At 28.0% G+C, this 25,744-nt stretch overlaps 2 protein-coding genes across 2 annotated transcripts; both read right to left on the reverse strand.

Moving 5' to 3' along the window:
- Positions 1–850: 850 nt before the first annotated feature.
- LOC116774985 (cytochrome P450 4V2-like) lies at positions 851–16,085 on the reverse strand. Its single transcript, XM_061523996.1, has 14 exons — positions 15,955–16,085; positions 15,192–15,343; positions 14,943–15,106; positions 9,585–9,641; positions 8,277–8,427; positions 7,500–7,589; positions 7,270–7,380; positions 6,045–6,230; positions 4,459–4,655; positions 3,221–3,290; positions 2,960–3,152; positions 2,384–2,535; positions 2,125–2,298; positions 851–2,016 (listed from the first exon to the last, which is right to left on the reverse strand). The coding sequence occupies exons 1-14, from the start codon at positions 16,011–16,013 to the stop codon at positions 1,853–1,855; spliced, it is 1,920 nt and encodes a 639-aa protein (XP_061379980.1). The 5' UTR covers positions 16,014–16,085; the 3' UTR covers positions 851–1,852.
- Positions 16,086–16,809: 724 nt separating this feature from the next.
- On the reverse strand, positions 16,810–21,685 carry LOC133319471 (cytochrome P450 4c3-like). Its single transcript, XM_061523998.1, has 6 exons — positions 21,547–21,685; positions 20,781–20,870; positions 20,274–20,384; positions 19,063–19,248; positions 17,501–17,697; positions 16,810–16,818 (listed from the first exon to the last, which is right to left on the reverse strand). The coding sequence occupies exons 1-6, from the start codon at positions 21,683–21,685 to the stop codon at positions 16,810–16,812; spliced, it is 732 nt and encodes a 243-aa protein (XP_061379982.1).
- Positions 21,686–25,744: the final 4,059 nt, after the last annotated feature.

The raw sequence follows: 25,744 nt of genomic DNA on the forward strand, positions 1-25,744 counted from the left end.
AATTTTGTATTCATTCTATATTATAATACCTTAAAATACCCAAAAATTCTTTAAAAATATTATTAATTGTTCATAAAATTTTGAATAACGTGTCATTCTAAAACATTTTCAAGTTAATAGTAAGCGTGACTTTTTCATCAAAATTCTAATTGTAAGCAAATTAGAATATAAATGTCAAATCCCTCTTAAACTTTTAGCCATTAAAAGCTGGAAGCTATTACAGGTGCAGTTTATGTTAGCAATTTCACTCAACGTATACAATTTTAATTAAAAATTTATTAAGCTCACTTTTAGTTAGAAGGACGTGTAAGAAGCGTTATCTAGATATTCTACATTATAATAAATATCCGCCAATTGATGAGTAGTTTTGTAATCGGTTGACGATTTAAAGTTTTAATAGTTTTTTTTAAGATATTTGTCTAAACTAAGCACGATGAAGAACATAATCATGTGAAACTTTTTTTCTCTATCACTTAGAGAAAATGCACAATTCATTGTTATTATATGTCATTTCTAATAGAAAACGTAGTTTTATACACATGTATATAACAAGAAGATTTTTACTTAGAAGAGCTGTTTAAGTTCTCAATTTAATATCAATGATTCTAGTAAAATAATATATCTATAATCTCAGAAAAATATTATAACAGTGATAACAAATAAAACCAATTGGGTTATATTCACATTCATATATATAACAGAGAAAGAAAACTTAAACTCATCGGGACGTCTAAATCCACTTTCGGTTACGTTTTAAAATGAAAAAATAATAATTGCACTGTATTAAAAAATATTAATTGAAAGTAACATTGAGGTAAGCAATTACGATTATCGTAAACTTGAATATTACACTTGGCTTAAGTAATTTCACATCAGCATACTATTATTTCTCCTTCGACTTTATACATCGGAAAACTATGATAGGGTCAAATAGGACAGAACATGGATTATAATTTTTAAATTATAAAATACTTTTCACCATGTTGTAAATAATAATTAAATTATATCTTCATTAAATGTCAAAATAACAATTACAATAAGAACACAGTTTTTATTTTAAATCAAGCTGCTAATACAAATATTTATTTGTTGCTTTTACGCACATTATACAGTAATATCAAAATCGGACTAAGGCTTTACATTAATATTTGTTATATTGGCTTTTATGGTTTAAATATTAATTTCATTGAAAAGTCCGTTTCTACGTCTTAAATACAAAGTTACGTACTCAAAATTTTACCATATGGCTAAGTGTCGTGAATCTGAAATGAATGCTTTAAATTAATCAAGTTTTTATAGATCTTTTGCAAGGAGTCTCAACATTTTATCAACTTAGATTATATCCAACGTGCAATTTTTTAAAACACGCCTGGTGGAATTTAACACACGACTTCCGGCTTCCAAGAGAGAATGCCGTTTCAATTAAGGTGAGTCAAGTCAAGACAGCGAATCATAAAGATAAAGTTTTTGTTAAACTTTTAAATGATAACTTGTCTCACTTTGTGAGTTATAACAAACATAAATTGTCTCACTTTGTGAGTTATAATTTGCAATGTTCAATCGATTTCAAATTATAAATCACACTACAGTTTTATCAACTAAAATTAAACAACTTAATAATAATTAAAAAAAAACTGAAGGTATTCGATTCTCGGTATTAGAACTGATTTAATTTCAAATTAATCTTTGGAAAAACGTTATAACAATACAAAGACACAAATAAACAAAATATGCAACTTTAAATGTTACTATAAATCATTTACGTATTACATTACGAAAAACATAATCAATAGATTTTGTTTAATTTTTCAATCTTACTTCAACGTCGCTTCAATCATTGTTGTAATAATTATCATTTATTTTTAGTCCTTCTCTCAATTGTTATATGATGTCCGGAAACAGCTTTCAGCGTAACTTCATATTTTAATTTCAAATTTCTCTGTTCGCCATGAATTATATAGTTTCGAAATATGTGAGCCATAGTAACTTTCAGCGATGCGATTGCCATGGTTTTTCCTGGGATAAGATAATGTTATCATGTAGTCAAAGTCTCAAACATTTCTTTTTGTTGCATTTTATATAAAAATATTTTTTAAAAATTGATATTCATAATATTATATCTACCTATACAAATTCTGCGACCCAAACTAAAAGCAGCAAAATACTTTTGATAATTTAATGGAAGGTCAAGCCATCGTTCCGGTCTAAACTCATCAACGTCTGGACCCCACATTGGATGTCGATGTATTCCATAGATCGATAAAACTGCAGAACGACCTTTTGATAAAGTGCAGTTACCTAAATAAAGTTATACGTGTTAAATATTCAATAATTTCACAAAAAGAACTTGCTTTGTAATATTAATAACAATTAAATTACATACTTAATTTGATATCTTTATCCAGATCTCGTGCTACGATAGGTACTATTGGGTAAAAACGCATTGTCTCTTTTATTACTGCCTCTAAGTAAACTAGTTTTGAAAGGTCTTCTTTCGTCACATCTCTGTCTTCATCACCAAAAATCTGTTTTAACCTAAAATTTAAAGTGTTATAATCTTAAGCTATAAATATTTATTACATAAAAGGAAGTGGTCAAAGGCAAAGAAAAGAAGGCAATAAATATGTAGAAAATTTTTTGAAGTAACTTTTTTCGACATCCATTTGTACTATTGCTCCGAATAATTTCTATATTTAGTAACTTATGTGAATCGAAAAAAATATGGGTCTTTCTTAAGGTCAAAAGGATTGTATTTTTAATAGCAATTAACAAAACAATCCTTAACAAAATGACATATAACTATGGTGACTTAACTTTATTTTACTGGTAATGTCCTATGATTATAAACTGCAAGTTTTCCCATATAGGTACCACAACATTGCGGTCCACTTATTATCATAAAAACAGAACTAGAAAGCAATAATAAAGTAATAAAAAATCATGATATATATTTACTTACTCTTTGTGTACCTCTTTTTGCACTTGTGGATAAGAACCCACGGTTATCAAACATAACATAATAACCCCGGCGGAAGTGTCTTCACCAGCTGCAATAAATGTATCTACATGTTGTCTTATATCCTGATCAGTGAATTGCGTATTATTCTCACAAATTTTCAAAAGAGTTTCTGCAAATGGTTCAAATTCGAACCCTAGAAAAAGTAAGTTATTTTTACATATTTTATAAAAAGTAATCATTTTGAAAAAGAAAATACCGAACCTTCTTTTTTTACTTCTTCCGTATTCAAAGACTTTTCCGATTTAAAGCTTGTTTTGATTTCATTGAGAACCTACAACAAATTTATTATAGAGAAGTAAACATATTCTTTTCAGATCAGCATAAGAAATTGTTATTTTTGTGAGTATAAAAAAACAATAACTAAAATTGGACCAATGCGTATTGCGAGATTAAAATTAAAAAAAATATATATTTTAAATGTGACAAAAACTACAAAAAAGGAAACATATGAGAAAATTCCAGAAAAATGAAGTAGAATATTTAATAATAGAGAAAATAACTATGACCGCAATACAAAAATATTACATTTTCTTTACGAACACCTTCTACCAACCTTTACATTATCTAGAAATATATTAATTTAAATTCCAAAATTTACGTTTTTCCTTATGCTTTAGAATTAAACTAAAATTTTTTGACTCCAAATTTGAATGAGTCTGGATCCATTAAGACAATCCAGCAAAAGCGATTTCTGCATAAAAGCATTTCTCTTGTTTTCTGCATTAATAGAAGGCCACCCTGAGCAATTGATTGATCTGCAAGTGGGCCTGACGAAAATGGTTTAAGGTCCATACGGATATATAATACAACATACAAAAAAAACAATTATTTGAAACAAAAAATGAAAACGAACATGCTGTATTTAGTTTCAAGAAGGTATTCAGCTAATCAAGCCTAAAGCCACGCACCTAATAACCTTTTTTCGGATTTGAAGCCTATCCCTTCATTGCAATAAAGCTGACCTTAAGTTTGTATAGGAAAAGAAATAAAAGATTTATATAATTTTTCACTTAAATTAATTTCAAATCAAAATAAATTCATATCTCTTTTAAAGTGCCTGTTATTGTTTCTTATAAATTTATGTTGGAATTTTTTAAATACAAAATAAAACTTTCATTTTAAAGAAAAAAACCTTAATTTTGCCATGTGGCAAAATTCAAAAATTTTTACATTTCAGACTACTTACCAAACTTTTTCATTCCTATTTTTAATTAAAACTGCTCTAAATGAATATTCGCGAAAATCTTACATCTCATTAAAACTAAACTAATTAAAAAAAAAAAACAAAAGTTATTGAATTTTAAATTTAAAAATGTTTTTAAAAAATCTGATAAAAAAAAATTAAACTTGCTATTGGACAAGGATTTTATTTTTCTTTTTATAAATAAATTTATTCGAGTTATTGAGATATATGAATACGCATAAATTAATATACTCACTGTGCTTGTAATATTACTCAGTGTTTCAATGTATTCGTCTTCTCTTTTCTTTAAACTTGAAAAACTATACAAAAAGTTATTATGTAAATAGAAAACCTGTAATCTAGATGCATAAATATTCAATATTTCTTCTACCTTCCTCATGTATTTATTTTTAGATTCAATGTTTTCCATTAATTTCTTTCCAAAAGAAGCCACTGTAAAATGCATTAAATAAACCTGTTTATACATGAATACATTACAAAATCTGTATCTCATTTATAAATAAAATGAGTAAATAAATAATAACCCACCCCAAAAATCTTGTTTGATTCGAATTTTTTTTTAAGTTTTATAATCTAGAGGTCTAGAGAATGTAGAGTCCAAAGGCATCAGCATACAGCATCAGCCTTACAAAGGCTAAATCAGCATTACTTTAAACTAAACGAAGGGCTAATATTGAACCATAAAAGAATATGACAAAATTTTAGAGCCAATTGCCTTGTATCTTTTCTTTTCAATAGTGTCTCTCTTTCCACATGTCGTAATTTTAGTAATCGTGGAGTATTATAAATGACTCTATACAAAGGGAATCAACCAATGCTCGATTAAATTTTGAAATGCTATAAAATATCTCAAGTAATGTATGGCAAAAAATTCAGTAAAACCACTTTATTCTTGGATAAAAAACCTTTTAAAATAAATTGGTTTCAAATTTAAGGAAACCGAATAATATTTCATAACCACAAACAAGTCGAGTCGAGTTTTTTTTTTACAATAATGACTGAGTAACGAAAGATTAAGAAGTTATGACATGAAAATAATAATTAAAACCTATTTCCAGAAGGTAAAAAAGACCAAATGAACAAGATATTTAAGTGACCGTATGTTTAGTTATTTCATAAACACTCATAGCTTTAACAGGAATGACAAAAATAATGAGAATTGTTTTATTTCTTCATTTGTTATTTTCTGGAAGATAAAATAATCTTAGTCAACAGGTGGGGCATTAACAAGTTTTGACAATGTATCAGATTTGAGATTATGGGAAACAGACAAAAAGAGTTGAAAAACGTTTATTTGGGTGGTTCACAGCCATATTTTGATCAATTGTTAGATTTTCTACCTAAAGCTAATGTTTTTTCAATAGAATTGAAAATGTGACGATATTTTACGTCCCGACAAATCCAGAAGATATCGTAGCTTTTTATATCAATTAAAATTATATAGTTATGGATAATTTCTTCATCTGTTAAAAGCTTAACTCCATTTATACATACACTGATAATATTTAATCATTATATAAAATGGCTATTCGGATTTTCCAAAGTCAATAAATATAAAAATTATAATTGTCTTTAATGAATAAAAACACAATATATAATATTATATTCGCTTCAAGGGGAAAAAATTTAAATAATAATTTTTAAATATTAATTGTGTTGCCATTCGCGTATAATGTCATAAATGTTGGTACGAGTACTTTTCTTTATTTATAAATTTTTTATACCTAAAATATTAAATTAATAACGAAATTAAAAAAGTAGCTATAACCACATTTTTGAAGTTGCTCTTGTGTTTGATCAAATTATATAACAGATACTCACTACATATTATTTCCAAAGTGTGCCGTCTCGAATAAACATAGGGATCAAAGGGTCCTTTCTCAACTTCTACTTCTAGATTTTTGATGAGCACACGCGAAAGATTGTTGAATACCTCCATAAAGTTATTCAATAGACGAGCACTGAAGAGTGGATCTAATACTTTTCGATGTATTTTCCAAATAGGTACTGCAAAAATAAATATAGAATAATACAATGTGCATATTCTAATGAGATTAAATTTATATGATTGTGGACTGAGATCTCATTAAGAATCAATCGTTTTTAAAATCTTTGTGAACGATGACTTAGATGTTAATGTGTTTCATCATTTATTAATGTTTAACAACAACAAAAATAAACTTTCTCAGTTTCAAATAAGCAGAAAATTTTATAAATTTAAGAAAAAAAATACTTGTGTGATAGCATTATAATTTGAGTCAACACTCTCACTCACTCTATCTATCCAAAAGAAAAGGATCGTTTTAAAATAGATATGTATATTATGAGGATCAGTATATTGATATAACCAGAAGTAATATCTTCATAAGAGGCATTATATGGTGTAATTTTTCTGATATTAATGCTAAAGACCTCAAGGTCTTTAACTTAACACTTTTTTACAATCATTTCCATGGCGTAAATTACTACGAAATTATTGTATGAAATTCCGTCATGTTTTTGTAGGCTGTAATTAAATTGTCTTAAAAAAATACATCCTGAGCTGTTGTCCATGAATAAGATATGTTAATGCACACATGTTTTAATTAATTAGTAATATTTCCGTATTTTATACAATGGATTCAATATTTTGCTTCTTATCAATTACTTTTGTAGTTGTTCTTCTGGTACTGCATGTTTCCGTGTTTGGAGGAAGATGTTAAGAAATTTATTATTTTTATATGTTGAAATTTAAATATTCACACAATGTTATAACTAATGGCCAAGGTAAAGGCCAAGCCTTGATATATATAACTAGTAAGGTATGGTTCCGTATTTACACTCTTTTTTAAGTCATTAATAGGTTTATGTATATCCATTTCGTAAATTATGTTAAGATAGATAGTTCTGGCAATAAAACGTGTTATTTTAAATAAAATATACTAGTTAAACTCGCTGCTTTACGACAAATATTAGCGAGTTTCTTGAAAAAAAAGTATGAGCGATGAATCAAAATGTAATATTTTTTATTCTCGATACTATTTTTACAAAAGTTCAAGTTACTCACAAGACGCAGTGATGAGGCCATTTCCAATCCAGTTTTTTGCGAAGTCATAAACGCTATCCTTTTGTAAGCACGCATTTGACACAGTCAAACTATCTTCAGGGTCTGTTAGAACTGAAATATGAATATTATAGAAATAATTGCATTACTTAAAAGTTGTTGAATTAAAAATAAACAAATTTAATAAATTGTTATATACCAAACCAAGATAATTTAATTATAAAAATATATACCATATATGGTTTTAGGACCTATAGTCACTTTTATAACTCCATCTTGTTTTTGACACTCTCTGCTTATTTCTTTTATGAGACTCCAGAAACCTACAATACAAATAAGTTTAAGTGGTATATTTGTATATTTAATGTCAAAAGACAAATTCAAACTATTTCAAAATATCTTTGCAGATGTTAAAACAATAATAGCAAGCAATAATTATTTATTATTAGTACACGTTTACCATCAAGTTATATTTAATATCTGATGCTCCAAAAAGTTCTTTTATAATTTAACGCAGTTATATTAATACGAATGAGTTATAGTAACTTTTTAAGTTACATTTAATAGTAAATTTAACGGTTATTTTAAAGTCATTGGCTATTGAAAGATTGATATTTCTTACAGTATTGCGATTTCAAAGCTGATGCGACAGTGATAGTCAAAAATTAAGTAATTATTTTCAAAAACTATAGAATTTATAGTCGACTTAACGTTAGGAAACGTGTTTTTTAATTGAGTTAAACATAATAAAAATCTCTAACTTATTTTTAGTTCAGAATTACAGGCGCCTCTTTGTTATTTTAAATCAAATAATACACACTATTTCTTTAATGATGTCATAAACATCTTATTTAGCCCCGGTACTGGTAAATATAAAAAATGAAATGTTTTTTTACCGAATGACTTTTTTGAAAACCATTAGGATATCTGAAGTTGGTAAAAGGTGAATAAGAAATATGCCTCAATAAGTACAGTGTAAAACGTTAGCTCTACAGGTTTATGTTACGTACCTTCAGTATCTTCTGTAAATTGGTATAGTTTTCTCCAGCCTAAATTAAGCAATGTTGGTGGCTCATCTTTATTTTTATATCTTCTTGACCATATCCACAATAGAAATACCAACGTCCACAGCAATATTAACAGAAACATCTCGAATCTAACCTATTATTCAATATATTACTAAGAATAAATAATCACAAAAAAAAAAGAATTAGTTCTTATGAGCACACAAATATAAAGTCGATGCTATTGTATATATATAAAAAGGAGGTACGGACGTGTTTTGTTTGCCCTTAAACTCAAACACTTTTTAACCAGTTTGACTAAACGTTCCAGTAATCTAGATGAGAGATTATAATAAGATAGAATATAACTTATGCCGGAAGTGTCATGTCACGTGATACATAATTGGGATATGTCATTTGATAAATGAACGTGATGCCATCAGGTTCTCTCATCCGGTCGCCAATCGGCTCAGTGAAGCCACTGTAACTAGGCCTCCTACTGACTGTGAGAGGCCAACGGAGCACCCGTCTTTGGGTCCCACTACCCACCACGGCCAAGAACCCGACACAACGAAGGTCATGGCGTCTTATACTGAGCTCAAATGACAAGGAAGCTGTTCAAACCCATCCTCTATACGGCTTCATCACACAACAAGTCGTTTGGCGGCGTGACTTTGCCTGTTGGGTGGTAACTACGCTGACGGCCGATGTTATGGCCTCCTCCATATTATTAACATAATTTAGCAATTGGAAAGCAGATACAAGTACGTAGATGGATTATAAATGTAAAGTAAAGCAGAATATTTATAATCTTACCATCAATATACCGCTGGAACTGCCTTTGATTTGTTTGATTGTCGATTTAAGATTATATCCACTAGACTTTAATATAATGTGGATTCAATAGGGAATTCGGTTATATTTTTCACATATACATATATTCAAATGTTTAAAATTTTAGTTTTTGTTTGTAATACCAAAATAACCGCATTTTATAAAATGTATATGGATGGACACACGGTTCATTTTATAAAATAAGAGGCTGATCTAACAAATTTAACATTTGAAAAGTTATTTTTGATATATAATTGTTACAGGACAAAATTCTAATATCTATATAGCTATTTGTAGTTGATAGGTGTCTCTTATTAATAGCAACATAAATGTTCCATAAGAATTTCAAAATGTTTGATAGTATAAGATAACAACAATAAATAAAGGTACTTTGTAAAATAAAATGAGTAATGTTTTTATTTAAAGTAAGATAAAAACTGGTATATGAAATAAATATAAAATAAAAATTTAAACATTTACCAATGTAAGTATCCAACAACTGTCGGTGATGCTTGTACTACTAAATATGAATGACAACTGAGGTGATACATACCAAAGTCGAATTAATATATTCCAAAAAAAAAAATTCACTCGTGTATAATTTTGTATTCATAATTGATCAACGAAACCATAAACCATAATAAATAAAAAAGAACATAAGTATAAAAAGGGCAGGTTTTTTAAATACTTGGATTTGTTTTTTATTCCTTATTAAGTTGATAATAATCTAATTAAAATAATTATTCTGGTAATGAAATCATTGACATCATTAAAGATACAATAACAATTACAAGAACACAGTTTTTCATTTTAAATGAAGCTGTTTATACAACGGTTTGTCTTAAGCTTTTACTTGCATTTTACACACAAAAATTTTAACAAAGACACAAAATCCCTAGGGTAAGAAAACTTTTTTCTGTTTTCACCATTATTAATACAGTATATGGCATGATTGGAAGTTCTAAGACATGAAATCATGCACACAAGAATTTTTTATATCCTCAATATTTAGGTACTATTTTAATTTGTATAAATTAAAGAAGAAATATGCAACCCAAACCATGTAGGTACCAAAACGTAAACAAATTTTGAAATCATACTAAGTATTTTATTAATTTATGAGACACAGTAACAAATATGAGCACAGAGGTTTTACAAAATGGAGATGTACATTTTTTTGTCACTATTTAGAAAAACCTTGTTTTTATTTTTTAAAATTTACTTTTATAAATCTCTTTTCTTCTTTAAGCATCGAAAAATTATGATAGCGTCAAATAGGGGAGAACATAGATTATAATTTTATATAATAAAATACATTTCACCATATAGTAAATAATATTTATATTAAATCTTCACTAAAATATCAAATGTAATATTACAATAACAATTACAATAAGAACACAGTTTTTCATTTTAAATCAAACTGCTAATACAAAGATTTGTTTGTTGCTTTTACGCACATTATACATTAATATCAACATAGGACTAAGGCTTTACATTAATATTTGTTAAATTGGCTTTTATGGTTTAAATCTTAATTTCATTAAAAGGTCCGTTTCTACGTCTTAAATACAAAGTTACGTACTCAAAATTATCCATATGGCTAGGCGTCGTGAATCTGACATCAATGTTTTATAATCAAGTTTTTATAGATATTTTGCAATGAGTCTTAACATTTTATCAACTTAGATTTTTTCTAACGTGCCACTGCTTCAAACACGCCTGGCGGAATTTAACACACGGCTTCCAGCTTCCAAGCGAGAACGCCATTAGAACTAAGATGAGTCTACAAAGCATTTGGAGCTCTAAACTTATTCTATATTTCATACGAGGATAATCATAGAAATAAAGTTTTTGTAAAATTTTTTAACGACAACATAACTTATATCACTTTGTGTTTTATAATTTGCAATGTTCAAATGATTACAATAAAAAAAATCAATCAATCAAAAAAAACTGAACGGCTAAATCATTACAAACAATTTTTCTGAAGGTGTTTTATTCTCGGTATTAAAACTGATTTAATTTCAAATTAATCTTTGGAAAAAAGTTATAACAATCATCAGTACATATTATAAAACAGTGTCCCTCGCCGGGTCTGTCTGTCTATCTGTTCGCGATAAACGAAAAAACGACTGCACCTATTATAAAACAATTATCACCACTCGATTGCGTGATTCTTGAAGAAGGTTTTAATATAAAATTTGTTCTGGTTCCGTAGTTACTTGTGTGTACATTAATGATATTTGTTGAAGATGTCGGGAAAACATGAGCCGTCTGAGATCTTTAAACGAAAACGCTGCTTAAAGTCTTTGAGATATAACAAAATAATATATGGAAAGCTATTTACATAAATACGGTATTAAGTTTTATTAAAATAAATTACTTCTTTTTTAAGCCGACATCAGTATCCATAAATAACTTTTTAAATTATTTAAATCGGGCGTACCGTTTGAAAGTTATCATAATATAAGTTTAATAATTCTCAAAATTAAAATAGGCTATTATATATTTTTTGTAAAGAGCCCGTGCAAAGCAGGGGCGGGTACCTAGTACAAAAATGTAAATAAACAAAATATGCAACTTTAAATGTTACTATAAATCTGCTTATTAGATCACGAAAAACATAATTGTGATTATTGAGACGTGTTAAAACTTTCATTTTCGTTTGATTTCAAAGACATAAATAACGGAGCACTCGCACGATTAATTGAGGATATATGTACATATATCCTACACGATTCGATTATGCCAGCCAAATCGATAGCAACTCAGCGTCTTTTAATTTCGTCGTATGAGAACACATATGCAAACTGTTAAGAAAATATTTAAGTTCACTAACATTCATCATTATAATTTATAAAAAAATATATTTAATCGAAACTAGAGAAATAAAATGTGTTCTTCTTACCTTGACATTTGTATGACAAGAAAAATAATTCATTAAAACTGTGATATAATTTAAAGTACAATAAACAACAGATTTACGTAGGTTATATAGAAACTTAGCATAACCCAGTGATGTCACTATACTGTGTATAAACATAAAAAAATATAACGATTAAATAGATAATAAATATCTTAAGTAAATATTCAATATTTGAGGGTTTACTTAGATGAGTTTGTATGTCTAACTTTTATAATGTGTTCCTTAGGTTCGTATTGTAAGTATAAAAGTTTGAGTTCTTATATGTCTTTTTCTCTATAACTCTTTTGAAAATAAAATATTAACGTTGTTCCTTCGGATGCACACTGTACCACTGAATCATTATAGAACAGAGGTATCATAAATAATACTTTAATTCATCATAAAAATTCTCAGTTTCCTTGTTCGTTAGAAAATCATTAGATTGTCTGAAAAAGAAATTAAAATAAATTTGACGGTTTTTAATTACATCCGTAGGCAATATCATTAAATTTTTCATCCGTGACGGTTTAATTATCACGGCATATGAACTGGTCAAAAAGAAGGCTCATGAAAATAGTAATTTACATCACAAACTAACTGGTGAAAATAAATAAACATATTTGGAGAAAATTACTAACTTTATTTAAAGCGTGACTTTGTTTCCTGGGTTATCCTGTAAATTTAAAATTGTACGCTCAATATTTTCTTTTGAAACTTTATGAATTATTTTTTATTCGATAACTTGTATTTTTAATTGAAATTTTAAGCTGGAAATGTCAGCAAACGAGATTCCTCTAAAATTTTACAGGATTGGTTTTCCGTAGAGTTTGAATTTAATATGAGTTAGTGGTTTTAATATAATTTACAATGTTATCTGTAAGCAGGCTACGAAAGATATAACAAAGAATTATTTTATTTTCATAATTAAAAATGCATCTGACCGTTGATTATTATTTACATAAGACTTTGTTTTACTGAAAGGAAGTGATAATAATCATGATATATTTGTCTCTCAGCGCAATTCGTGTTCAATTTTGTTACATTTGAATCTTTTAAAATTTATTCGTGCCTTATGTTCTCAAACTTCTTTTAAAAATTGGCTGGTAAAAATAGTCTTACAAGTATTCACTATTATTGTATATATCGGCAAAATTCTTATTATTTGAATAATCAATAATTGAGGTTAGTTAAAATTATCAAGTATCACCCGCATAACCACCTGTGCAAGTGTAGTCACAACAATGAGTGTTGGTTGGTATAAATAGAGGTGGGAGTACAGATTAAGAATAGCGTCGATCGAGCCGTTGCAGGGATCGAATGTCTTCGAAATTAGCGTTTCGTCAAAGTCTACAAGGTTACCTACAAGAGTTTGAGATTCTGACGACATTCAAGAATTGGTGACGCATTGGTGACGTCAGTTATGCTGACGTCATTCTTTTTTTAAAATAACGGTTTAGACCCTACTTCGACATATATATGAGAGATTAAATATTTATATGGTTGTTATTTTTTAACTCAGTAACCATTTAGGCCTGTAAAATTTACCAGAAATATCGTAACCTCTAATAATTGTGAGCCTGTTTTCTAGTTTTAGAACAAGAGTCGCAAGAGACTTTGCAGACTCGGCGTGGTCATCACGTATCAGTGATCCGTATACATGATGACTTTCTTTGGGAAGATAGTTGCAGTGGTTTCCCCTTGCCTTCTTCTCCTATTGAGATAGTGTGTTAATAGTGGTGAAAACAGGTAAGAGCTTCTTAACCTAAGGAATATTATAAGAACAGAATTTTAAAAGGTGATTTACATTTAAAAAATAAAGTTACAATTTAAAACATAATTTTATATTTATTCAAAGATATTATAATAAGTCACTTAGTTTTAATTATGAAGATATTTGTTGAAATAACAAATAAGAAGTATTGAATATTATACGGTACTACAGAAAGTTGGCTTACAGTCCATTTTTAAATCCCCTGTAATTTAAGATCAGTAATTTAAGATGTATAGGACAGGTTATTTATAGGTATTAAATTGAACGACTTGATAATTGCAATTCGAAAAAATATATAAATAAAAATAAATTGGTTAAATTTAAATTAAATAAACTTATGTAAGAATACGAATTTAATGTGATTAAAATTATTATAATCTGAGAATTTGTCGCAAGAGTAACCCTTCAATTTTACATATTAACAACAGATTTTGTTGAACAATGAATGTAATTTTCGTTTTGATGTTGTTTATGTGAAAGTTAACTTAAGTTAAAAAAATATTTAATTTGACGTTTATTCAAACCTTTCTTTAAGACAAGATACTTTAGATTTTTTACAAACAAGAAATGGTTAATTTAAATTGTCATAAAGCTTATCTAATATTTATACGCCTCAGTTCATTATTGTACAGCAATGAGAGAAATAGCAAAGATTTTAAGAAATAACTAAAGAATAACTATTGAATCCCACTTTCTTAATAAGAAATGAATTGATAAAGGCTTAAGCAAAGTCCATAAACATCATCATTTCTTTTTCTAAAAGAATCACGTAGTCAAGTACAAACCGATTCTTGTTCTTTATAATGTAAAGTTGAATTGTATACAGAATTTTTTAAGACATTAGGTTTCAATCTTAGTTCAACCTTACATCAAACATTGTTGCTATAATTATCATTTATTTTTAAGTTCTTCTCTCAATTGTTATATGATGTCCGGAAACAGCTTTCAGCGTAACTTCATATTTTAATTTCAAATTTCTCTGGTCGCCATGAATTATATAGTTTCGAAATATGTGAGCCATAGCAACTTTCAGCGATGCAATTGCCATGGTTTTTGCTAGAATTAAATAATGTTATCATGTAGTCAAAGTCTCAAACATTTTTTTTTTGTTACATTTTATATAAAAATATTTATATAATTTATATCTACCTATACAAACTCTGCGACCCAAACTAAAAGCAGCAAAATACTTTTGATAATTTGATGGAAGGTCAAGCCATCGTTCCGGTCTAAACTCATCAGCGTCTGGACCCCACATTGGATGTCGATGTATTCCATAGATCGATAAAACTACAGAGCGACCTTTCGATAAAGTGCAGTTACCTAAATAAAGTCATTCGTATTAAATATTCAATAATTTCACAAAAAGAACTTGCTGTGTAATATTAATGACAATTAAATTACATACTTAATTTGATGTCTTTATCCAGATCTCTTGCTATGATGGGTACTATTGGGTAAAAACGCATTGTCTCTTTTATTACTGCCTCTAAGTAAACTAGTTTTGAAAGGTCTTCTTTCGTCACATCTCTGTCTTCATCACCGAAAATCTGTTTTAACCTAAAATTCAAAGTGTTATAATCTTAACTCATAAATATTTTTTGCACAAAGGGAACTGGCCAAAGGCCAAGAAAAAAACAGGTAGGAAAACTTTTTTTAATATTCATTCATTAACTAGTCCGAAGAATTTGTATATCTTAGTAACTTATATCGTGCTTAGTTTCCAACATGCGTCCAAAAATTCGAAAATTGAAAAATTCTGTTAAATCCCTATAAATTGAAAGAAAATAGTTCCTCTTATGTAAAATTTCAATCAAATAAGTAGAAACACTACTAGGTGCCTTAAACTTTTTTCAAGCGATTTAAAGAAGTCATGTTAGTTAGAGATATAATAGCTTAAGACAAATTTTATACCAACTTTTTAAAATAATTTGATGGTTCTTTCTGAAGGAAAAAAAGGAAAGTGTCCTTTACCGCAATTAACAAAACAATAGTCCCCAGAAAAAGATTATAGCTATGATGTATACTTTATTCAGCTGGTTATCTATTATTATTATACACTTTCATCTGTTCTATATAGACACCACAATATTGCTGTACATTATCATAAAAACAGAACTAGAAGTAATAAAATAAAGTAATATAAAAAATCATGATACATATTTACTTACTCTTTGTGTATCTCTTTTTGCACTTGTGGATAAGAACCCACGGTTATCAAACATAACATAATAACCCCGGCGGAACTGTCTTCACCAGCTGCAATAAATGTGTCTACATGTTGTCTTATATCTAGATCTGTGAACTGTTTACTATTCCCACAAATTTTCAAAATAATTTCCGCCAATGGTTCGAATGCGAAACCTAGAAAAGCCAACGTTTTTTTTTGTAGATTTTTTATGAAAAAGTAATTATTTATAAAAAGAAAATAGCAAACCATTTGTTTTCCTTTCGTCCGTATTAAAAGATTTTTCTGCTTTAGAGCTTGTTTTGATTTCATTAAGAACCTGCAACAAATTTATAATATTGAAGTAACAATATTCTTTTAAGAACAGCATGAGAAATTGTATATTTTTGTGAATATAGAAATTACAATAATTATACTTGGACCAATACGTAATGCAAGATAAAAAAGAAAAGAATAAGTTTTGCATAAGATGCGACGAAAACAAATATAAGTAAAAATATAGATGAATTTAAATGAAACTAGTATTTTTCGGATAAACTACGCGTGATTTATTTTTTTTAAAAACTACATGTGATGTGACACATCTCGTCTGCCCGTGATCACGGTTGCTGAAAAGTAACCGAAACGTCGAGAGTATGTAGTTTTTTAAAAAATAAATCACGAGTAGTTTATCCGAAAAATACTAGTTTCATTTAAATGAATAAAAGTCGCGAAAATCTTAGATCTCAATATAGATGAATACAAGAAAAATGCTGTGGAAAATTTTATAATATTAAATATTAAAATGATACCAAAAAACACTATTACATTTTCTTTAAAAAAAACCTTCTACCAACTTTTACACTGTCTAGAAATACACTTATTTATATACAAAAACGTACGTCTTTTCGTAGGTATTAGAAAAGAGCTTAAATTTTTTGAGTCCAAATTTTAATGAGGCAGGTACCAATTAGAAAATCTTACAAAAGTGGTTTCTTTAATAACATTTTATTTTTTTGTTATGTATAAATCCAAGGCCATCACTAATAATTGAATGAGCACTACATTGATTTGCATGCAGGACTAACGAAACGGTTTACAATCCATATGGAACAAACAATGACCACTCTTTGAAATAAAAAAAAAAAATGAACATGCAGTATTCAGGTCCAAGAAGCTATTCAGACAATCACGACAAAAACCCACGCACCTAGTAACAATAATCAAAGGTTCATTTTATACAAAACCTATGATTCATGTCTAAGACAATTATTTAATTTAAGACTATTTAAACTAATAATTTTATTCATATTTAATAATTAAACTGCAACCATAAAAAAAAAAATATATTGAATTTAATTATTTATTTTATAAGGTGGAAAATTTTTCTTAAAAAAAAAATTATGGATGTATTAAAGTTCTTATTGGAAAATTATTTTTTTTTTTCCTCTATATAAAAAATTATTCGATTTATTGAGTAAAATATATATGAAAATATATAAAAATCATGTATTTTATTTATATGTATACGCTAAAATTAGCATACTCACTGTGCTTGTAATATTACTCAGTGTCTCAATATATTCGTCTTCTTTCTTCTTTAAACTTGAAAAACTGTACAAAAAATTACTATGTAACAAAATAACCTGTACTCTAGATATATAAACATTCGTTATCTTTTCTACCTTCTCCATGTATTTATTTTTGCATTCAATGTTGTCCATTAATTTCGTTCCAAAAGAAATCACTGTAAAATGCACAAAATTTTATTTATGTATGTATATATCAAAATTATAAAATCTCTATCATATTTTGAAATAACATGACAAAATAAATAATAACCCGTTCCAAAAATTTTGTTTCATTCGAAAAATTTGTTAAGTGGCAGGTCTAAGGAATGTAGAGTCCGAAGGCCGCTAGTTCAGCATTACTTTTAAGTTAAAGAAGATATAGTAACATTTAACAATAAAAGATTTTGACAAAAGTTTAGAGACAATTGCCTCATCTTTTCTTTTGTAGTAAATCGTTTTTCACAATTCGTTACTTAAGTAATCCTGAAGTATTATCAATGACAAAGATGATGATATACAAAGAGAATTAACCGATGCTAGATTAAATTTTAAAATGCTATTAAATATTAATTATAATATATTGTGAAAAATCCAGAAAAAACACTTTATTCTTGACTAATAAAACAGTGTTACCCCTTAAAATAAATTGGTTTTAAATTTAAGGAACCCGAATATAATTTTATAACCACTAATAAGTCGGGGAAGAAAGTTTTTTTTACGATAATGACTGAGTAAAGAAGGATTAAAAAGTTAAGATATGGAAATAATTAAAACCGATTTCCAGAACGTAAAAAAGATCAAATGAACAAGATATTTAAGTGACCGTATGTTTAACTATTTCATAAATTTCCATAGCTTTAACAGGAATGACAAAAATAATTAAGAATGTTTTATTTCTTCATTTATTATTTTCTCGAATATAAAATAATCTTAGTCAAGTGGTGTGGCATTAACAAATTTTGACAATGTATTACATTTGAGAGTATGGGAAACAGACAAAAAGAGTTGAAAAACGTTTATTTGGGTAAATCACAGCCATATTGTGATCAATCGTTGATTTTCTACCGAAAGCTAATGTTTTTTCAATAGAATTGAAAATGTGACGACATTTTACGTCCCGAAAAATCCCAAAGATTTCGTAGCTTTTTATATTAATTAAAATTGTCTAGTTATGGATCATTTCTTCGTCTGTTAAAAGCTTTACTCCATTTATACATACACTGCTAATATTCAATCATTATATAAAATGGCCATTCGGATTTTCCAAAATCAATATATATAAAAATTTTAATTGTCTTAATGAACAAAAACACAATATGTAATATTATATTCCTTGCAAGAGTAAAAAAAATAACAATATTTTTTTTTATATTAATTGTGTATTCGCGTATAATGTCATAAATGTTGGTACGAGTACTTTTCTTTATTTATAAATTTTTTATACCTAAAATATAAAATTAATAACAAAATTAAAAAAGTAGCTATAACCACATTTTTGATATTGCTCTTGTGTTTGATCATATTATATAACAGATACTCACTACATATTAATTCCAAAGCGTGCCGTCTTGAGTAAACATAGGGATCAAAGGGTCCTTTCTCAACTTCTACTTCTAGATTTTTGATAAGGACACGCGAAAGACTGTTGAATACCTCCATAAAGTTATTCAATAGACGAGCACTGAAGAGTGGATCTAATACTTTTCGATGTATTTTCCAAATAGGCACTGCAAAAATAAATATAGAATAATACAATGTGCATATTCTAATGAGATTAAATATATATGATTGTGGACTGAGATCTCATTAAGAATCAATCGTTTTTAAAATCTTTGTGAACGATGACTTAGATGTTAATGTGTTTCATCATTTATTAATGTTTAACAACAACAAAAATAAACTTTCTCAGGTTCAAATTAGCAGAAAATTTTATAAATTTAAGAAAAAAATTACTTGTGTGATAGCATTATAATTTGAGTCAACACTCTCACTCACTCTATCTATCCAAAAGAAAAGGATCGTTTTAATATAGATATGTATATTATCAGAAGCAGTATATTGATATAACCAGAAGTAATATCTTCATAAGAGGCATTATAAGGTGTAATTTTTCTGATACTAATGCTAAAGACCGAAAGGTTTTTAACCTGGAATTTTGTACAAAAATTCATTATGTTTTAATTGAATTGTCTTAAAAAAATTCATCCTGGTCTGTTTTCTATGAATGTGATATGTTAATACACAAAGATAAAGGCCAGGATGTGTATGAGGAAAAGCGTTTTAATTAATTAGTAATATTTCCGTATTTTATACAATAGATTCAATATTTTGCTTCTTATCAATGACTTTTGTAGTTGTTCTACTTGTCCTGCGTGTTTCCGTGTTTGGGGGAAGATGTTAAGAAATTTATTATTTTTATATAAATTTAAAAATTCACTCAATTTTATAACTATTTGAAGTATTGCTACATGTAAAGGCCATAATTAGTTAGATATTGTTTCGGTATTTACACTCTTTTTTAAGTCATTAATAGGTTTATGTACATCCATTTCGTAAATTATGTTAAGATAGATAGTTCTGGCAATAAAACCTCTTATTTTAAATAAAATATAATTTTATGGATATTTTTTTTATGTAACACGCCGCTTTAAGATCATTATTAAGGAGTTTCTTATAAAAAATATGGGTGAAGAATCAATATATAATATTTTTTATTCTCGTTACTATTTTTACAACAGTTTAAGTTACTCACAAGACGCAGTGATGAGACCATTTCCAATCCAGTTTTTTGCGAAGTCATAAACACGATCCTTATGTAAGCACGCATTTGACACAGTCAAACAATCTTCAGGGTCTGTTAGAACTGAAATTTGTAAATGATAGAAATTATAGCATTACTTAAAAGTTGTTATAATAGAAACAAATAAATTATAACAAAATTATAACTATCAAACCAAATCACACACAAGTGTGTTTGCATTTGTTTGTTTAAAACACTCCTATACAAGCACATGCATACGCACACACTCACACATTCACACACGCAAGCGCAGTCGCACAACGAACAGTCTTGCTAAATAGTATTGCGATTCGTGATTAATTAATACTTAAGTTACGTATATATTTATACTTTTACTGTAACTGTTTAATCCTGTATTGATCTTAGTAGTGTTTAGTTATATTTTACAATGTCATATTATAAGCACTGTCGGATTACTGAAATAAATAAATAAAATAATTTAATTTTAAAAATGTATACCGTATATGGTTCGAGGACCTAATGGCACTTTCATAACTCCATCTAGTTTTTGACACTCTCGGCTCATCTCTTTTATAAGATTCCAGAAGCCTACAATACAAGTTAAAGAGGTTTATTTACATATTTAATTTCAAAATGACGGTCAAACTATTTAAAATATGATTGGTGATGTTAAATAGTAATTATAATAAGAAAGGCTTCAAAAAGTTTTTTTTTTATAATAATTTAACTAATATAATAATAAATTTTTTTAGTAAATTTAACGGTTATTTCAAAGTCACTGGCCAGTACTATTATCATTTTGATATTTCTTACAGTATTGTATTCTCAATGCTGATGTGGCAAAAGTAGATGTACCACCGAGTTTTTAATATTTTTTTCTAAACTATGAAACTGTGATGCTCAAAATTTTAAGAAATTGTTTTAATAAACAGTCAGATATCCAGACAATTTTAGATAACGACGTGTTTTTGAAGTACTGGGTAGTTAAATGCAATCAAAATAGTCAATTTATAAAACCATTCAGTATTGAACTTCTCGCGATCCCGATGTTATTTAAATCATATATATACACTCGTATATTTATTAATTCACAAACATCTCATTTTAGGTATGGTTATTGTAAAATTTAATAATTAAATGTCATTGACGTAACGACAGTTTCGGAAACCATGAGTTATGTAAAGTACGTCAAAGGTGAAATAGAATTATGCGTCAATAACTATAGTTTTAAATTCATGCTTTAAAACGGCTTTATTATTCTTACCCTCAGTATCGGCTGTAATACGATGTATTTTTCTCCAGTCTAAATTAACCAATGTTGGTGGTTCATCTTTATTTGTATCTCTTTTTAACCACATCCAAAATAGAAATACCAACGTCCACAGCAATATTAACAGGAACATCTCGAATCCAAGCTATTAATTGCTATAAATATTACTTAGAGTAAATAATTGCACAAATGTCTGAGACGTGAGTTTTGAGCACACAAACATAAGGCTTTAAAAATTATTGAAAATATATTAAACGGATGTATTTATGTTTGCCCTTTGACTCAAAAAACTTCTGAACCAATTTGATGAAACTTTTCAGAAATGTAGCTTAGACATTAAAAACAGAATTACTTATCGGAATATCAAATATTTCTGGCGGCTTCGAGGTGCAACAGTTGTATAATATCACTTGATACATAATGCAGAGGTCACTAACGTTTGAATACTTTATTTAGTATAAAAAAAATACTAATACAATTCGTTCTGAGTTCAATTAAAAAGATTACTCTAACGAATTTGTAAAAACGATTTTTTTTAATGTTATAGTAAATACTAAACTAAAAATTCATCCTCATCTTAATAAGATTACTTCATAAAAAGTAATTGATTCTAAATATTGATCTGTATTGGAGTATGTTATGATGTAAAATTAGATTTCTTAAGAGGCATAAAATTTTAAGAAAGAATTAGAATTAATTTTTTGCCTATTTCCATATCATTCTTGAATAATGATTAAAGATTCATAAAATTAGAAACTGGTTTGAGCACGGAATACTTTCAAAGGAGTTTGTCTGACATAATTAAAGGTTAATGAAAAGAATTGAACCTCTGAAAGTTTATATATATATCATTGTAAGAGAACAAAATGAACATAAACTCATGAACATCTAGTTGGGTATAATTGAGAGGCGTCTCTAAATAATAACAAAACTGTGGTGCCACAAGAACTTGAAAACAGTAAACTATTTGATAATGTTAAATAATAATAAATTTAAGTACTTTGTTCTAATATAAAATAAGTGATGCTTTTAATTTTTAGTGAGATAACAAGAATTGGAAAAAACTAACCTAAGTGAAATATACTTTAAAATAAATGATTACAATACTATAATATAAATAATATTTTATTATATATAACAAATAGGCAAAGCTATATAAAGATCATCGACGTGATTTATATGAGGTAGCAAATGTAAGAAACATAAAATAAAATTTTAAACATTTACCAATGCAAGTGTCCCAACAACTTTCGCTGATGCATACACAACTAAATATGAATGATAACTGACTTCATGCGTATCGATATCGAATTAATATATTTGAAAAAAGTTCCCTCTTGTATAACTGACATTCATATTTCATCAACAGATGCATAATAGTAATAAAAGGACATAGGTATTAAAAAAACGCGTGTTGTAAATTCATGGAATTGTTTTGATTTACTTATTGTAATTATTGATTTATAAATTTTATCTTAATGGTTTTCGAAATGGTATTTAAAATAATTATTTTCTAAGTCTTATTTTATTTCTTTATTTTTTATGTATTCGTTATTATAGCCTACTTAAAATGTTATTATTTAGGTATCCTAGACGAGACAGTTTGAAAGTAGATATTAGTTTGTGAGTATTTTACGTCGTAAGCTCTTCCATTTGATTACAGAAAACCATTTAATGATCTTACTATACCGAAATTAAAACGATGTCAATTACTTCATCACCAGCTTGACAAAAATCATGTTCAATTAGCAAAAGTCAAAGCTGAGTAGCTTCAATGTTACGGTAATAAATTCGAAGGACTGGAAATAACAATAATGATACTAAACATCAAATCAGTTTGCTTGAACTTTAAAATTTATCCTACATCTTGTCCACTCAGGTCAGGTGAACAGTTTCCACCTTGCCTTAAATTAGTTAAGGTTATTTAAAGGTGATAAAGCTTAGCTATGCTCCAATTACTACATTTCGGACATGGCCTGGCTCGACAAGGGATGAACATGACACTCTCAAGGAAGATAGGCATAAAGTATCCTTTAATGTCTGCGTTTCAACCGATAAGTGAGAGAGCCGGTTGCTCTTTCCCTTTTTCCACCATTTCCTCTCCTTCTACGTTCAAGGTCGGCAAGGCATCCGCAACATCCCCTACGTAGCAGATGTCATTGGACGACGGTGACTACCTTCATCAAGTAGGCCGTCTGCTCAATTGCCGTCATTGTGATAAAAAAATCTCAAAGTATTAAAAAAATATAAACCTTAAACAAGAACTTTTATGTACTTTTTTCGGTGATCTTTTGCCTGAACTTATGACAAGCCTAATAACAAACTAATCTATGTTAATAGTAACATTTCAGGCTGGCAAAGTGAATTTATATTAAATCATAATTCCAGAAATACAACTTTTCTAAATTACTTTCACGTATAATTGGAAATTTATGTCAAAAATCCTTTTAAGGTTTTTAATTTGAGACAATAATAGTATAATATCAATTAGGTTTATTATGTTTGTGACAGTTTGGGAACTGGATTACCTTGTTTTCTGGTTTGATTTGAAACTTAAATAGTATTTTATTACCCTATGAAAAAATCAATTTTGTTTAATAAATAAACTAATAAATTAAATTGAGATATGGTGTAGAATCATCTTAGCATAAAGCAGTCCTTACATATTTGGCTTGTTCATTTAGGTCCCAGTCAGTCACTTTGCGTCTAGAGGAGGGGTGGCTAAAAATATTATTATACAAATTTAGCCAAGTGAATAAGAAGTTTCGCAGGTAACATAAATTTCATTCTAGTAATATTAAGGATCTTATAGAAAAATTTACGAATGTAACGCAAACGTTAAGCAAAAATTTCATTTTGAAATATTTATTACTGGGCCGGAAGTTTTCTTTTTAAACTGAATGAAACGCAAGCCCTCCCAAAGCGGTGTGTGAGTATGTGTCATATTTTTTTCGACCTATAGGTTTACAAAGGTCTCAAATAGCGAAACTTGTGCAAGCAAATTTTACACATTTGCAAGTCAATATAAATAAAATATAAAAAATCAGGATATTAATCATATGCCCTTGTTTATTGTATACAATTGAGTTTATTATGCACAGAAAAAAAAAACATAAAGAGTTGCCTAACCACATTTTTAATGAATCAATAAATTTATTTTTTGTCAATAAATGTGTTAAAAGTATCCGTTTTGGAAATAATTAATTAAACCTAATAATGGAGACGAAAACTTCTCAGCATTCCATGGATTCACCGTGCGGGTGCCGGGTCTAACACAGTGAAGGGAGAGGAGTTTTAAAAGTTTAATATAAGTACGAACTATGTACATTGTATATGTATATAAGTTTGTGTATCATATAATGATATATGAAGTAGTGAAAAAAATTATTTCTTCAGTTTTTTTTTTAATAGTTAACTGGATAATTATTGACAATTATCAAGAGAGTAAGCGACGATGAAGCCTTCGACATTAAACTTACTATTCCAATCAAAACTTATTCATTCTTATCGTGAGTACATCCAAATTGTAAATCCGTGCCAGGAAACAGAAACAGGGAAAAGGGATCCAACCCTTAATTGTAAAAAGGAGGAAGCAAATCACTTCATCTAGATGTAACGAGGATCTAGAACAGAAGGATATAAGCCTGTAAAGATTGGAATATCTTGTTGTCGGATTGAAAGAGATAAAGAAATTAAATTCCTGCGCCGGCTCCAAATGGATTCTATAAAATAAAATGCTGGGTCTTTTCACGTCCGTGCTCAAGGCTGATTGACTTTGTATATAATTTCGACAGCAGTAATGTAATTATTAAAATTAAGTTTTAGCTGTTCGAGGTTAATTTACTGGTAGAATCGATTACGGTCATTTCATATTCTCTTTGAAGGTTACTCTTAATAATTACAACTATTTATTTTCATCAAAATAACAAACTTTAGTCCTCTTGAATGAGTTGGAATGTGTAAACAATAATATTCAAATACATCTTTACACGTGTATTGATTGGTATTATTAAAGTACTGTTTCAGTTACAGCAAGCATTAGCTCTAGATTTGATATGTACTGATGTTATGAGATAATAATGACATTTTAGAATTGAAGCCTTTTACCTTTAGTCTCAAATGTGACAAGGATGTGACCCTATGGATAAATTCTCTTTTGAAGTATACAATAGGTGTTCATTGAGCTCATGAG

The sequence above is a fragment of the Danaus plexippus genome, chromosome 23, assembly GCF_018135715.1.
Source record: "Danaus plexippus chromosome 23, MEX_DaPlex, whole genome shotgun sequence".
Lineage (NCBI taxonomy): Eukaryota > Metazoa > Arthropoda > Insecta > Lepidoptera > Nymphalidae > Danaus > Danaus plexippus.

Excerpts from the sequence above, each read along its gene's own strand:
- LOC116774985 (XM_061523996.1), bottom strand. The coding sequence starts at position 16,013 with ATGTTATGTTTGATAACCGTGGGTTCTTATCCACAAGTGCAAAAAGAG. Across the intron at positions 7,590-8,276 it reads ATTTACAGAAGATACTGAAG|GTTTCTGGAGTCTCATAAAA; the intron begins GTACGTAACATA and ends TTTGTATTGTAG. Across the intron at positions 2,299-2,383 it reads GGATAAAGATATCAAATTAA|GTAACTGCACTTTATCAAAA; the intron begins GTATGTAATTTA and ends AACTTTATTTAG.
- LOC133319471 (XM_061523998.1), bottom strand. The coding sequence starts at position 21,685 with ATGTTCCTGTTAATATTGCTGTGGACGTTGGTATTTCTATTTTGGATG. Across the intron at positions 20,385-20,780 it reads AGGTCCTCGAACCATATACG|TTCTAACAGACCCTGAAGAT; the intron begins GTATACATTTTT and ends TACAAATTTCAG. Across the intron at positions 19,249-20,273 it reads TGGTCTCATCACTGCGTCTT|TGCCTATTTGGAAAATACAT; the intron begins GTGAGTAACTTA and ends TTATTTTTGCAG.